This window comes from Lontra canadensis, unplaced genomic scaffold (assembly GCF_010015895.1).
Source record: "Lontra canadensis isolate GAN:19392208 unplaced genomic scaffold, GSC_riverotter_1.0 scaffold19, whole genome shotgun sequence".
NCBI classification, from domain to species: Eukaryota; Metazoa; Chordata; class Mammalia; order Carnivora; family Mustelidae; genus Lontra; species Lontra canadensis.
The window spans coordinates 16,101,791-16,116,427 of NW_022631013.1; the positions used below are offsets into that span (position 1 = coordinate 16,101,791).

Sequence of the window (14,637 nt, forward strand, 5' to 3'; positions counted from 1 at the left end):
AATGATAAGGTTGGACTGGATGATAACATAGGCCTATATGTTCTGTGATTTTTCCATATTAATGCTTGCATATCACATATTTTTAGTTTACAGTTATCCTTAGGTTTTTTAGTTCACATAAGAGTGACAGATGATTAAAGGAAGTATAGAGTCATGGCAGGATAGAAGCACATTTTTATTCACCCAGAACATCTTACAAAATGCACTAGGCTGTAGCTAAACTCTTCTTTCCAGAATTGTTTTTGATTTTACTAGAATAAAATGGGTCTTTTGATTATATTAAGGAAATATATATATATATACATATATATATAAACATATGAATATATGAATGAATGTATATGAACATACATATTATTGAACATATATATGAATTATGGTTATAGTTTAATGGGAAGGTAGCTGGACTTTTGAGAATACCTGGGTTTTCATAAAAATCCTAGAAGAGAGCAGCACAGGCAGTAATTTTTCTGACATTGATCATAGCAACATTCTTCTAGATAGATCTCCTGAGGGAAGGGAAATAAACTGTTGGGACTACATCAAAATAAAAATCTTCTGCACAGTAAAGGAAACAGTCAACAAAACTAAAAGGCAGCCTACTGAATGCAAGAAGATATTTGCAAATGACATATCCAATAAAGGATTAGTATCCAAAATATAAAGAACTAATACAACTCAACACCCCCAAAACAGATAATCCAATTAAAAATGGGCAGAAGACATGAACAGACATTTCTTCAAAGAAGACATCCAGATGGCCAACAGACACATGAAAAGATACTCAACATCACTCATCATCAGGGAAATGCAAATCAAAACTACAATGAGATATCATCTCACACTTGTCAGAATGGCTAAAATCAAAACACAAGAAATAAGTGTTGGTGAGTTTATGGAGAAAAAGGAATCCTCTATGCACTGTTGGTAGGAATGCAAATTGATGCAGCCACTATGGAAAACAGTAAGGAGGTTCCTCAGAAAGTTAAAAATAGAACTACCCTACAGTCTAGTAATTGTATTACTGGTTATTTACCCCCAAAATACAAAAGCTCTAATTTAAAGAGATACATGCACCCCTATGTTTATGGTGGTATTATTTAAAGTAGCCAAATTATGGAAGCAGGCCAGGTTCCCATGGATAGATGAATGGATAAAGAAGATGTCACACACACACACCGGAATATTATTCAGCCATTAAAAAAATGAAATCTTGCCATGTGCAACACCAGGGATGGAGCCAGAGAGTATAATGCTAAGTGAAATCAGTCAGAGAAAGACAAATACCATCTGATCTCACTGATATGCGGAATTTAAGAAACAAAACAAATGAGCAAAGGAAAAATGAGAAACCAAGAAACAGACTGTTAACTCTAGAGAACAAACTGATAGTTACCAGAGAGGAGGAAGGTAGGAGATGGGTAAAATTGGTGATGGGGATTAAGGAGGGCACTTGTGATGAGCACTGGGTATTGTATGGAATTGTTGAATCCCTGTATTGCACACCTGAAACTAATATAATACCGTGCTGAATTAAAATGAAAACGTAATAAAAAAATACCCGGGTTTTAATTGAGCTTTGCTGCTAGACAAAATTAAGTAAATCCTTAACAAGTTTTCTTTGTTCTGATTTTTCTGTAATGTAATAATGTGGAATGTAATAATACAGGATGTAACACCTCACCCAGAATAGGTACTTGAGAAATAAAAGAAATTAATACATTCTGTCCTGTTATACAGAATTTGCATTAGTACCTGTGAAAGTGAGATAGGGGAGAAGAATTAAAATATTATGTGAGAAATATTAAACTATATTCCTTTTTTTAAGATTTTACTTATTTGAGAGAGTGAGTGAGCGAGCGAGAGTACAAGCTGGGGGAGGGGCAGAGGGAGAAGGAGAAGCGGACTCCTTGCTGAGGAGGGAGCCCGATGCGGGACTTGATCCCAGGACCCTGGGATTGTGACCTGAGCCAAAAGCAGACTCTCAACCAACCTAGCTACCCAGGTGCCTTAGAATATATTCTAAATTTTATGATAAATATTAGAGAGATCATCATTTTTCAGAAGTATCATACTCATATCATTCTTGCAAGTTCTATTTCATTGTCAAAGAATAGTTGGTTTTTATGTTTTTCAAAGTATAGTCCACTGGAAAACATGGAAGGCTCCCCAGTTCATTCTGTGAAGCTAGCACAACCTTGAACTTGTTAAAGTGAATTTAAATCTGGTAAAGATAATATAGACACACACCATTCATGTATGCACACACTAGCACACACACATATAGACGGACATGTGTTGAAAGTCCAAATAAATTATTAACTGATTGAATCCAAAAAATTATATGTGTTATCAGGAAGAGTTTATCTCAGGAATGTAAAGATGGCATATTTTATGAAACCTACCCATAACTCATCAGCATATTAGAGGAAAATTGATGATTATGTCAGTAGATGATTCTAAAAAGAGTGAGAAATCACTTGATATAAATCTGACAGCTATACTCTGAAATGCAAATTGAAGCAACAGTGAGATAACATGTACTGGCAGTATGTGGGGAAATGGGCACTCATACTTCAGTGGTAGCATGAATTGTTACTTAGAAAAAACTGACAATAGCTATTGAAATAAGAATGCACATGATATGGGCGCCTGGGTGGCTCAGTGGGTTAAGCCTCTGCCTTCTGCTCAGGTCATGATCTCAGGGTCCTGAGGTCGAGTGCCACATTGGGCTCTCTGCTTGGCAGGGAGCCTGCTTCCTCCCCTCTCTCTCTGCCTGCCTCTCTGCCTACTTGTGATTTCTCTCTGTCAAATAAATAAATAAAATCTTAAAAAAAATGCACACGATCCTTTGAGTACTCTCACTTTTGGGAATCATTTTTACAAGATGTAGTATATAGCATATACTATAATACTAATATATATATACAATTATGGTGTGTCAGGATATATTCAAGGACTTCTGTTTTGGAAACAACATGAATGACTGTTGATCATTTGCAGGGGTCATTGAATAAATCATTTTACATCTGTACCATGGAATATGGTACATTCTTTTTTTTTTTTTTAAGATTTTATTTTTTTATTTGACAGAGATCACAAGTAGGCAGAGAGGCAGGCAGAGAGAGAGGAGGAAGCAGGTTCCCCGCTGAGCAGAGAGCCCGATGCGGGGCTCGATCCCAGGACACCGGGATCATGTCCGAGCCGAAGGCAGAGGCTTTAACCCACTGAGCCACCCAGGCGCCCCTGGTACATTCTTTAATCAAGAAGAATATCCATGATGATACTGTTATATTATTGGGGTGAGGAATAACAAATTATAGATTATTGCAATGTAGTCCATTTTTTTGTAAAAAGAAGGAAAGTCTATATGTGTTAATGTTTTCATGAGCAGTGGGAAATGTGTGGAAGGGACTGGATTAAGAGAGGAAGTTGTATTGGTGAAGGGGGAAATCATTTTTTCTTCATATGTCTACAGCGTCTGATTTATTATGAAGAGTATCCGTTACCTTTGTAATAATCACATTTAATGAAGGAAAAAATGCTAAATAAATTCAAAGCATGAAGATATGAGTTCTTAAGCTCTGTTTGGCTAGAGACATGAAAAATAGAACAATGTTATGTATACCTTCTGTTGTAGAGAATACTTGAAATCATTTCCATTCATGACCATTATCATAGGTTACCTCTGAAAATGAAGGTATTTTAGATTAACAGATGGTGGCTTTAATGATTTTTTTTTTTCTTTTATAGCAACTCCGTTCCAATATCCGAGAAATGGAGAAACTTTGTTTGAAAGTCCGAAAGGATGACCTGGTACTTCTGAAGAGAATGATAGATCCTGTTAAAGAAGAAGCATCAGCAGCAACAGCAGAATTTCTTCAACTCCATCTGGAATCTGTAGAAGAACTTAAGAAACAGTTTAATGATGAAGAAACTTTATTACAGCCTTCTTTGACCAGATCCATGACTGTTGGTGGTAATGTACTAAGTCTTATTCTTTGATCATAGTAATGCAGTTCATTAAAGTTTACTATCTTATATAGCTCCTGCAGATACATAAGTTTCCATAGATCATGTTCTTTTTCAGTTTGTTGAATTCTTGGACCTGGAGTGTGTCTTGGTATGCATACCCTAAAAGTTTTGTAGGATAAATATTTTGAAGCTATGCTGTATAAAGTGGAACTTCTAGGCTTCAAGTACCTATTTGTCTATGTATTACAAATAAAAGTTGGGGCGCCTGGGTGGCTCAGTGGGTTAGGCCTCTGCCTTTGGCTCAGGTTGTCTCGGGGTCCTGGGATCGAGCCCCGCATCGGGCTGTCTGCTCACGGAGAGCCTGCTTCCCGCTCTCTCTCTGCCTGCCTCTCTGTTATCTCTCTCTCTCTCTTGTGATCTCTCTCTCTCTCTCTGTCAAATAAATAAATAAAATCTTAAAAAAAAAAAAAGTTAAAATATTCCCTAAGGAGAACGTCATTCTTGATTTCAGAGCATGCCCCCTTCATGTCCAGGTACAGGAGTAGCCTAATCAGGCATGCCTCTTTCTTTGGCATTCTGATTTTCTTTCATAGGGTATGTTATATCCACAAGCTCAGTTTTCTGAATTTAACTGAGAACACTAAAAAATATGTATCTGCATTGGGGGTTATGCTATCAGCTTTTATGAAGTGATACTCTTAGAAACAGTCCAGCAAAACTTGTCATATTTTTTAAGGATGTAATTGATCATTGTTAATTGCATTATAGTAATGCTTTTATAAGGAACCCTGAAAAAAAATTCTTAATTTAATATATAATAGTACTTGAAAGCATTTGTCTTTTTTTAATCCTGTGGGTATTGGATGGCTTAACTGATAAGGTTTCTCTACTTGAGTTATTTACTGGAATGCTGACATCTGAATATTTTTAACTACCAAAAGCCAAAATTTTTAACTGTCCTGGCTTTATTTTATCATTGCTGTGCTCATATTTCCTTTTTTGTTTCTCTTTTAATTTATGTGATCTTGTTAACATTTTATATATGTTCTAAGATGCTTTAAATCTTAATGGTAAAGGTGGGGTATAAATATAAATTAGAATCCGAGAGATGTTATACCTGTCCAGTTTTCATCTATGTAGGAGGCTCCATTCCCTGTCTCCAAAACCAGATCATTTTTTAACATTTTATTTTGCTGCTTATGATTCAGTAATGTATAGGGAACTTGAAATTTAAAAAAATTAGGGGAAACAGGCCATCATCCACAGTTCCTTGGTAATCTTGCTTTTCTTGTATCCTTAGTACCTAGCACATAGTATATAGTGCTTGGCACATAGTGGACCATATGTAAATGTTTCATAAATGTGAATGAATAAATATCTTTTTAGAGACAGTTTTGTAATTTCAGATGCACTATATTCACTACACTCTGTGGATAACCAGTACCTGAAGTGTTTTGCAGAGAAGGAGATGTTAGCACTCAGCCCCTCAGTTGAAGAATATTTGGGAAGATTGCTTTTGATAGTTTGTAGTTACTGTTTACATTATTCTGTCCATGTATATTTACCACCACCATATATTGATTAGGATAAATGCTGCTTATATTACTTAGTGTGAACTGATACTTGATGTGCAAGTATAGAGAAGCAGCTGTCCTGCTTAATCACCTGGACATTGTGACAGTATCTAATCACCCAGACTCCTTAATTACCTAGACATTGTAACAGTTGTGATGGTGGTAACAGCAGTGAAGATAGGCTGGAATTTCTGGAGTTGCTGACATCAAGTCTCTCTTGCTATTTAGTTTTGAATTGCCCATCACCAGCAATTCCCTAGCCAAACAAAAATTTTGAGTTCTGAGAGTTTCTCACAATATAATACTATTCTAAAACTTGCTTTAATTTGCATTTTATTATTGCATTGAGTTTCTGCCAGTAGGACTGTTTGGGCTCAACAAACTTGGGTATATATATCATCAGAGGAACTGGGTGATTATTAGAAGAAGGCAGTTGAACAGTTTGCTGGCAATTAAATTTCTCTGTAGGAAGCTGACTGGTGTTAAAATATATGGTGTTATATATTTATGTATATATGTATATCCACACACACATATACACACACATATATAATATATATAAAATCAATATTTGAGGAAGCATGTATAGAGAACATGAAAAAGATTGAAGCAGAGCTAGAGGATGAAGGAGATGAAATGAAGAGATTCATTTTCCAACTCTTGATTCTCAAATTTTTCAATTTCAGATTAGCTAATCAACATCAGATTAGCTGAAGACCTAATAATTACTCACCCCTGGGAGAAACTACAGGATTAAATCTCCGTAGCTAGTGCTGACTTGATTGAGACAGTAATTCTATTTATAAAATACCTAAGTTACACCTAAAACAATGTATAGAATTTAAAATTCCAAATGGTGTACTGGTGAAATTGTGCTTTGATTTTGAATCCATTGTGAACATTAAGTAGTTAAAATGAACGTCTCACTGAGTGCCTGAGTATTTCACCAAATGTGAGAGTTTCTACTAGGTTGCCTTAAATCCAAAAATAATATTAACAAATAATTGAGAGGATGGGAAAGAAAAAAACAAAGCAACTAATTTACATAAGACGTTAACAGTGGGGTGGGAAGTGAGTTTGCGGCATGGGTGTTCTACTAGTTGTGGACTCTTTTTTGTCATTCTACGTGTTTTTATCCTGTGCTTTCTGGTTTTTCTTTGTTTTTGCTTTAGGTACTCATTATAGTAGTGACAGCCTATACAGAAAAAAATGTGTTCGATTTGCATAGAAGTTAAGTGCCTTAAAATACTTCTTCCTTTAAAAATTCAATCTGATTCTAAATAAATTGGTTGGAAATATCAGCAGAGATTCAGGAGCAATGTTGCCACATTTCCATGAGTGAGATCAAAATACAAAAATAGTTTTTCATTTACAGATAGAAATAACAAGTAGAATAGGACGTTTTATGTTCTGGGGAGAGTAAAGGAAGCTTATTAAGTTTCGGGGGAAGCTGTGATGATTTTGCTGCTGCTTTTGTCCAGATTCTGAGAGTTCCTAAAGCAAATCTTCTCTGCCAATCTTGCTTGATCTGAGAAACTCCCTTCTGTCTCACTTGTGTGTCTGGTTTCATTTTTAGCATATTGCTTCCAACCAAGAGAAGTGATGAACCTACAAATTTGATTTGTATTTAGAAAGGTATATCAAGTTATATAGAGTGAATCAGTGCTTCTCTTCATCTTTGTCTTTCTTACTCCCCATCCAACACATAACAGTTCACCAGTGCAATAGGAACAGAATCTTATTACATTTTAAACAAATATTCACAAAAGAAAAGAATCCAATCTTAAAACCTTTGGGAACTTCAGATCATGTATTGAATTTGATGAAATATCAGATTTTATCACAGGTATATATATGCATGTAGTGAACAGTTTTGTGAAGAACGTGGATAGTTTTGTATATTATTCAGAAGATATGTTTTCTGTTGGTTTTAATTTTCTTAAAAATCCTCTTTTGCGGCTAAGTCAAGCCATGATTTAGAAGTCATTTTATTTTGATAGATAGGTTGGTATAGATGATCAAGAGATTAATTTCACTATTTTTAAGCTGTCAGAATATGAAAAATTCAGGAAATGCCTTTGAATTAATTTAGACTTATAATGAAACTTTTCCTAACATTGAAATTTAATGGAAATTTCTTACACGTTGTGTTATAATTCTTAGTTAGAATCATTGCCTTTCATGAAATACAGAGAGAAAGACAAAGAAAGAATGTTTGCATGTATGGAGACAAAGAAAAAGTCTTAGATCTGTGTTATTAGCTTCAACTAAAAAGATCTTCATGTTTATATGAGTTTGTAGTCAATAATAAGGTCTTAAAACTAGAATTTGAAAAACAGTGGGAAGTGATATATGTATTCTTCATGCCCTTTACACTTGGAGTTGTTTGCATTTGGATGGAACTATCTTAGATTATTTCATCATATAAAACAATAGCAATTTGACTTCTGTGCACAGGGTGAGTTCTTCATCCTTCTTTCCTGCAGCTATAATCTGTCTCAGTGTTTTCCCTCATCGTGTCTGTGGCAGTTCCTAAAAGTTCAAAGTCAGTGGATGTTCACTGAGGTAGTGATTTCTAATATAAGCTAGAATAAATGAATTATGGAAGTTGGAGAAATTAAAGGGTTTCTTTCTTAATTGTTAGCTATGCCTCAAATTGATTAGTGATGTTCAGAGTTGTAAGTTTACAGCAGGATTTTCCATGGAATAGAACAGATTTCTTTGTTCTAAGACTTCATTTGAACTAAGATGCATACGCAGTTTGGTTTCAAGTGAGACGTAAATGACTTAAACACTTTTACCGGGGTAAATCTTTTATGTTTGCTTAAAATGCCAAACATTTCCCACCCCTTCTTCATTCTTTTAGATAAAGAATTTATTTATGACAATCTCCCCTCATTTTGTTGTATACCCTGGCATACTTCATTTAAATCCTCTGTAATAGTATAAAGGCTATGGCTTATAAAAATCCTTTAAGTGGATGTTGTAATTATAAAGTTCTGCTTTACATTTGGTCTGTTAATGATAAAATTATCATTATTCATCATCCTCTTAAAGATGTTGGGGTTATTACAATAGAAATATTAAGTATAAGCGGTCTTAGAATAATTCATTTATCTTGACTGATGTGAAAATGGAAGTATCTTCACGTGACAAGTTAGAACATAAGGTAAGTAACTCTTTTAAACATTTGTAAAAAATAAGAGAGCTTTTAAAATATTGGATACTTGCCATAATGTTGTAATGTAAAACTTACTCTAATGTTTTTGCTCTTCCTTTAAGATCAGGAAATGTATTCAGATAAGCTAAATTTCAAAATTAAAAGAACACTATCAATCCTGATAAGCCTACAAAATATTTTAGTTAATTGATTATACCCTTCCTAAACAATTCAAGGAGATTCTTTTCCTTGAGAAGTAAAAACATTCGTAAGTTTCAAAAGTAAAATAGCAATGCAATTTTATAGAATATGCTAGGATGAAAAAAATTGAGAAGATGAACTTAAGAGTTATGACTTTTAATAGATCAGGTGTTACACATCATTATATCATGTCCTTGCATGTAACACTTTATTATCTCTGGACTGTCAGCCAGATAAAGTCCAAAGTCTTTAACTAGTCTACAGTAAGGACCCTCCTAACCATCTGTGTAATGTTCTGTGTTTGTAACTTTGTGTCTTTTACTTTATTCTTTGACAAGACCAACCTGCTGATTTTATGTTAAGTTTTATTTTTTCTTCTCTGAGGGCCTTTTTTATGCCGGTCTCTCTGTGTAGAATTTATATTCCTGTTTTCTTCGTCTCATAAGATCACCTTTTCTGGGGAACCTGGGTGGCTCAGTCGTTGGGCATCTGCCTTCGAAAGGCTCAGGTCATGATCCCAGGGTCCTGGGATTGAGCCCCACATCGGGCTCCCTGCTCAGCAGAAAGCCTGCTTCTCCCTCTCCCACTCCCCCTGCTTGTGTTCACTCTCACTGTGTCTCTCTCTGTCAAATAAATGAATAAAAAAAAAGCTTTAAAAAAAATCACCTTTTTAAGGAAGCTGTCTCGTAAACTGCACACCACACCAAGCTGGGTCAGATACCTTCCCAATTAGACTCTTACTGTTTTAGGATTGTCTCTATGTATGTCCGACTCTTCTAGAATATAAGTTCCTTGAGAACATCTCTTTTGTATTATTCATTTTCTCATCTCTGGTACCCAACACAATATGTAACAGGTACCAGATAATATTAAAGTGGTAGGTATTTTGAGCTTGAAGTAAGGGGGACAAAAGGAATTAGACCTTCCGATATCTTCTTTCCGTTTCCAGTGCCACTGTCCTAGAGCAAACCATCATCATTTTGCACTGGACATACTGCAAAGCTTCCTGACTGGTTTTTCACTCTGTGATTTTTTTTTTTTTAATTTCTTTTTTACCTTTCAACTTCATCCTTGATCTGTTCTTCACACTATAGCTATGGTTCCCTTTCTAAATCTAATCTGGTTATAGCACCCTCCAGCTTCCCAGTAGTCTCCAACTCCTTTTAATAGTTCTCTATTGATCTTAGAGAAAAACAAAATTCTTCAGCATAGTTTATAATACCATGAATAATGTCACCTTTGATTTCCTGAAAAGCTCAGTCTTTGCTTTTCTCTTTCATAGTCTGTATTTCGTTTGAATTCTTTCCAGTTCCCAAACCTATGCACATATTATTTTCCCTGACCTGAATACTCTCTGCTTTTCCCTCCATCTTTGCCCCCAGTTCACCTATGTAATTGCTGTTCATCCTCAGGCTTCTGCTTCAAAACCTCCAACTACTCTCCCCTCCCCAAGTCTAGGTTAAATACCTCTCTTCTGTACTGATATAGTGTTCCATATTTACTCATATCATAGTTGTTATCAGGCTATTCTGAACTTGCCTGTTAATATATTGTACATAATATGGTAAATTCCATTAATAATAGTAGCAATAGCAATAGTTAGTTATTATAGTAGTAACTATTAAGCCACTTATACTCAATTTTTAAGCCAGCCACAGTGCAAAATAAATACTTATCACCTTATTTTATTCTTTTTTAAAAGTTTTATTTATTCATTTAAGTAATATCTGCACCCAACATGGAGATCAAACTCACAACCCCAAGATCAAGAATCACATGTTCTTCCAACTGAGCCAGCCAGGTGCCCCTTTCACCTTATTTTTTAAAAAATGAGGAAAATTAGCTAGTCATTAGCTAAGTCAGGATTCTAACCCAGGTCTTTCTGACTAGGCCCATGCTCTTAACCATTGTACTATGTTGACTCCCTGGAGCTACTTTTGTGGTTTACCATTGTGTCTGTGCTACCTGAGTACACTGATTGGCATTTAGTGGTCATTCAGTCCATATCAGTTTAATGAATGAATGGTTGGTAAAACCAATACAAGGAAATAAAGACTTGAAGATGGGGTTTGGAGTGTAAATTAATTCATTATCATACCAGTTTTACTGAGGAAGGCCTTAGGGGGTTGATGACTTTTTTAAAACTCAGGAAAGAAATAGAAGTAATGGAGAAATGGGCTAGAAAAATGACTCTTAGAAGAAAGATGTACAAAAAGATCCACACAATAAGAGGTGTTCATTTGATGACAGATATATTGTTACCCCAAATGACTGTGCAAAAAACATCACTTTCCTACTTTTAATCATATATGAATCTGATACTTATTACTAAAATCCCCAAAGAAAAGGTTAATGATTTACATTGCAAGTGTGAAACCTATTTCTAGTGGGTATCTCTATATGGAATGTTGGCCAAATAGAATAGTTTTCCTTCAGTGCTTCTTCCTCACTGAGCTCTAGTTATTCAGACTGGGTGGATGGCATCTGTAGCCGTTTTTGTGAGATGACTTTGTAGAATTAAAGAAAAAAATATTTGTTAACCTGGAAACAATCTGCCCATAGATGTATCTATTTCTACGGAATAATCAATTTACTTCCAGCCTGAATTCAGTTAGCTAACATTTTACATGGGAATTGTTTTACAAAATTGATTTATGCTGTCTGCTTTCTAACAAAGCTCATAAACCCTAAACATGAGGCTGTGTTCATCCAGGAACATTTCACGCTGCTGAGGCTGAAGCCGATCCTCAGAATATGACTCAGGTATATGCGTTGCCTGAAATTCCTCGAGATGAAAATGCTGCAGAATCATGGGAAACCTTAGAAGCGGTACGTTAAAAATTATTTTCATTTTGGTGGCTGTGAGGCAAAAAAGTAAGTAACTTCCTTTTCTTCTCTCTTTTTAAGGACTTAATTGAACTTAGCCAACTGGTCACTGATTTCTCTCTCCTAGTGAATGTAAGTATTAGAATTGTTGTTAGCTCAGAGATGTTAGATTAATAGGATAAGAAACTTTTATTAATTCCTACACTTTTGATTAGAAGTTTAATAGAAGTTACAATTTTTAAGTGTTGAGCCATGGATAGAAGTCTAACAGTTCTCATCAACAGTCCAGATCAATTTAATAAACATTTATCAAGCATTTGTTACATGGAAGGTACTGTGTTAAATCTTGGCACCAAGGGTCTGACAAGGTTAGCTATAGGAATAAATGAGGCCTCTTCTCTGCCTTTAAGGATTTATAGTGGTTGTGGATAAGTTTGGACCCCCAAAACTGAAATTTCAAGCATGACTATTAAGTGCAGAAATGAGGGATGAAGGGAAGTATTATCAGCTCTAACAGAAACATTTAATTCCAAGGGAGGGCGGTAGGGGTTGTGAGGTAGAAACATTAAGGATAGCTTTACGAGATAGGTAGCATTTGCTTGAGCCTTGAAAACTGAGTAAAATATGCACAGATGGGAGTGGGGAAGGCGGCACTTGAAAACAGGTGAACAAAGACATGGAGTAGAGAAGTGTATGGCTTTCAAGAATGACAAAGCATGAGATACTATGGGCAGGCAAAGTAAGGAGTGTGAGGGCTTGATTGAGATGGTACTGAGGGCCATACCAAAGAATTTGAACTTTAGCTTGTAGGCATTAAGGAGTTGATATAGATTTTTGAGCAGGTTAGAGTGATATGATCCAGTTTGGTTGAGAAAGATTACCTTTAGCAGGGGGAGATAATAGGCAGGATGACTAGTTAGGAATAAGTAGCAAGAGACTCACCAAGAACAGGGGTGCCTGGGTGGCTCAGTTGCTAAGCAGCTGCGTTCCACTGAGGTCATGATCCCCGAGTCCTGGGATCCAGCCCCACATCGGGCTCCCTGATCAGCAGGAAGCCTGCTTTTCCCTCTCCCCTGTTTATGTTCCCTCTTTAGTTGTGTCTCCGTCAAATAAATAAAATCTTTATTAAAAAAAGTTTTACCAAGAACAATGGCAATACAAGGTATAAAGGTAAAGAACAGCTGAGAGGTATTTCTGGGATAGGCTTAGAAACTGGAGGAAGATGGAAGAGTCAAACATTAAGGTTTTATTCTGCATAATTGGGTAGCCAGTGATACTGTTAACATAGATGAGGGAACATAAAGTAGGATTTGGTGGGAAAGACAGAATAGGTTTTCTGTCATTTTTTTTCTAAGTTATTCTTATGTTTCCTTCCCAGGAAGTATGGGAAGGTTGGATGTTTATGTGTGTGTCTGTATGTACCTATAGGAGGAAACCTGTGTCGGCTCATGCTTCTGTCTAGGCTTAGTTCTTTGTTCTTGACCAAACTGTGATCTGGGGGTTTTACGTCTTTGAATTATGGTTTCCCTGACATCTGGCTTTCAAGTATAAGAAGTCCCTGGATTACATAATCTCAGAATGGAATTAGACTGAATTTATGAAGCCAGCTAATCTATTTCTTCTGTTCTTGCCCCAGCTTCTCATAAAGATGGTTTTTTGCCTTTTTTTGAACAATTACAGTGCAGGGATAATTTATACTTCAGCCATTCTGTTTGGAGACTCTCTTTGCCTCTTAGAAGTTCTTCCTTATATAAACTCTGCCCTACAGTAACTTCCCTCTGGTACTTTTGCCCACTTGGAGCCGTACACAGAACAAGTTTTGTCATCTTTCCATATAAAATTTTTCAACTTTTTGAGACCAATATTACCCTTCCTCACCCTACCCAACCTCACCATATTTTTTTTCTTTTAAGAACTCTTAATTCTTTAATGTGTTCCTTCTAGAATATGATTTTCTAGACTTTTCAATACTAGTCCCTTCATCTGTTTGTTTTCTAGTTTTTGTATTTTTTCTTGAAATTTAATGCCTGAAATTGAACATCAGTAAATTTTTTAAAGCATTTTCCTTTTTTGATGCTGCTAAATCAGAAGTAGAAAAATGCTTGAAGTTTCTGGATTAAGTATCTCTGTAATCTATCCATATACTTGCATATAAAAGGAAATGATACAAGAATCCCCAAATATTTGTTGTTTCAGAATAGAGATTTTTCAATTATTCTAACTCTCTGATATAATGTAGTTTGTAAAATCTGTACATGATATCTACACATTAAATGTGTGAGTTATAGTGTAGGTAAATTATACCTCAATTAAGTTGATTTAAGAAACAAACAAACATGTACAAAGTTCGTCTCATTCCAGGCAAATACATTTCCCTTCCAGAGGGATAGGCACATGAAAGAAAAATTGAGGGCCTGTGGCCATTTAATAATTATATATCCGATTAGCTTACGTAAATAGCTCCTAACCCCTAATCTAAGGAAGATTTGTGTAGGAAGACTTTGGCTATAGCCATAGTTCTATACAAATGTCCTATTTATAATAATCTGTGTGAGGACATGGAACAGAATGTATTAGGCAAAAGCTCAAAGGAGAACCACTGATTACTATTCCCAGGGTGATTGAGTTCCCATGACCACATGGTCAGTACTCACTCACAGAAGCTCCATTTAGGCACCAGTGACTTGGGAACACAAGCACAGTGACCACATCCTTGTCACATGGATATGATAGTATCTAGACAAATTAACCATGTATTTTTGGAGTACTTTCTATGTGCATAGGACTGTGCTAAGTAAGCTCAGTGAAGACTAGAGAACAGTTTAAAAAAAAAAAAACAACCTATAGGATAGTCTTGATAATTGCGTAACATTGTGAATGTACTTAATGCCACTAAATTGC

General features: G+C 35.6%; 1 protein-coding gene across 3 annotated transcripts in view; it reads left to right on the forward strand.

Moving 5' to 3' along the window:
- STX17 (syntaxin 17) overlaps positions 1-14,637 on the forward strand; it is a 46,581-nt gene that overhangs the window by 25,386 nt on the left and 6,558 nt on the right. For all 3 annotated transcript variants that reach the window (XM_032860709.1, XM_032860710.1, XM_032860711.1), the window contains 3 exons: positions 3,754-3,979; positions 11,624-11,739; positions 11,818-11,868. In XM_032860709.1, the coding sequence (XP_032716600.1) occupies positions 3,754-3,979; positions 11,624-11,739; positions 11,818-11,868 (393 nt within the window). The remainder of the gene's footprint in view (positions 1-3,753; positions 3,980-11,623; positions 11,740-11,817; positions 11,869-14,637) is intronic.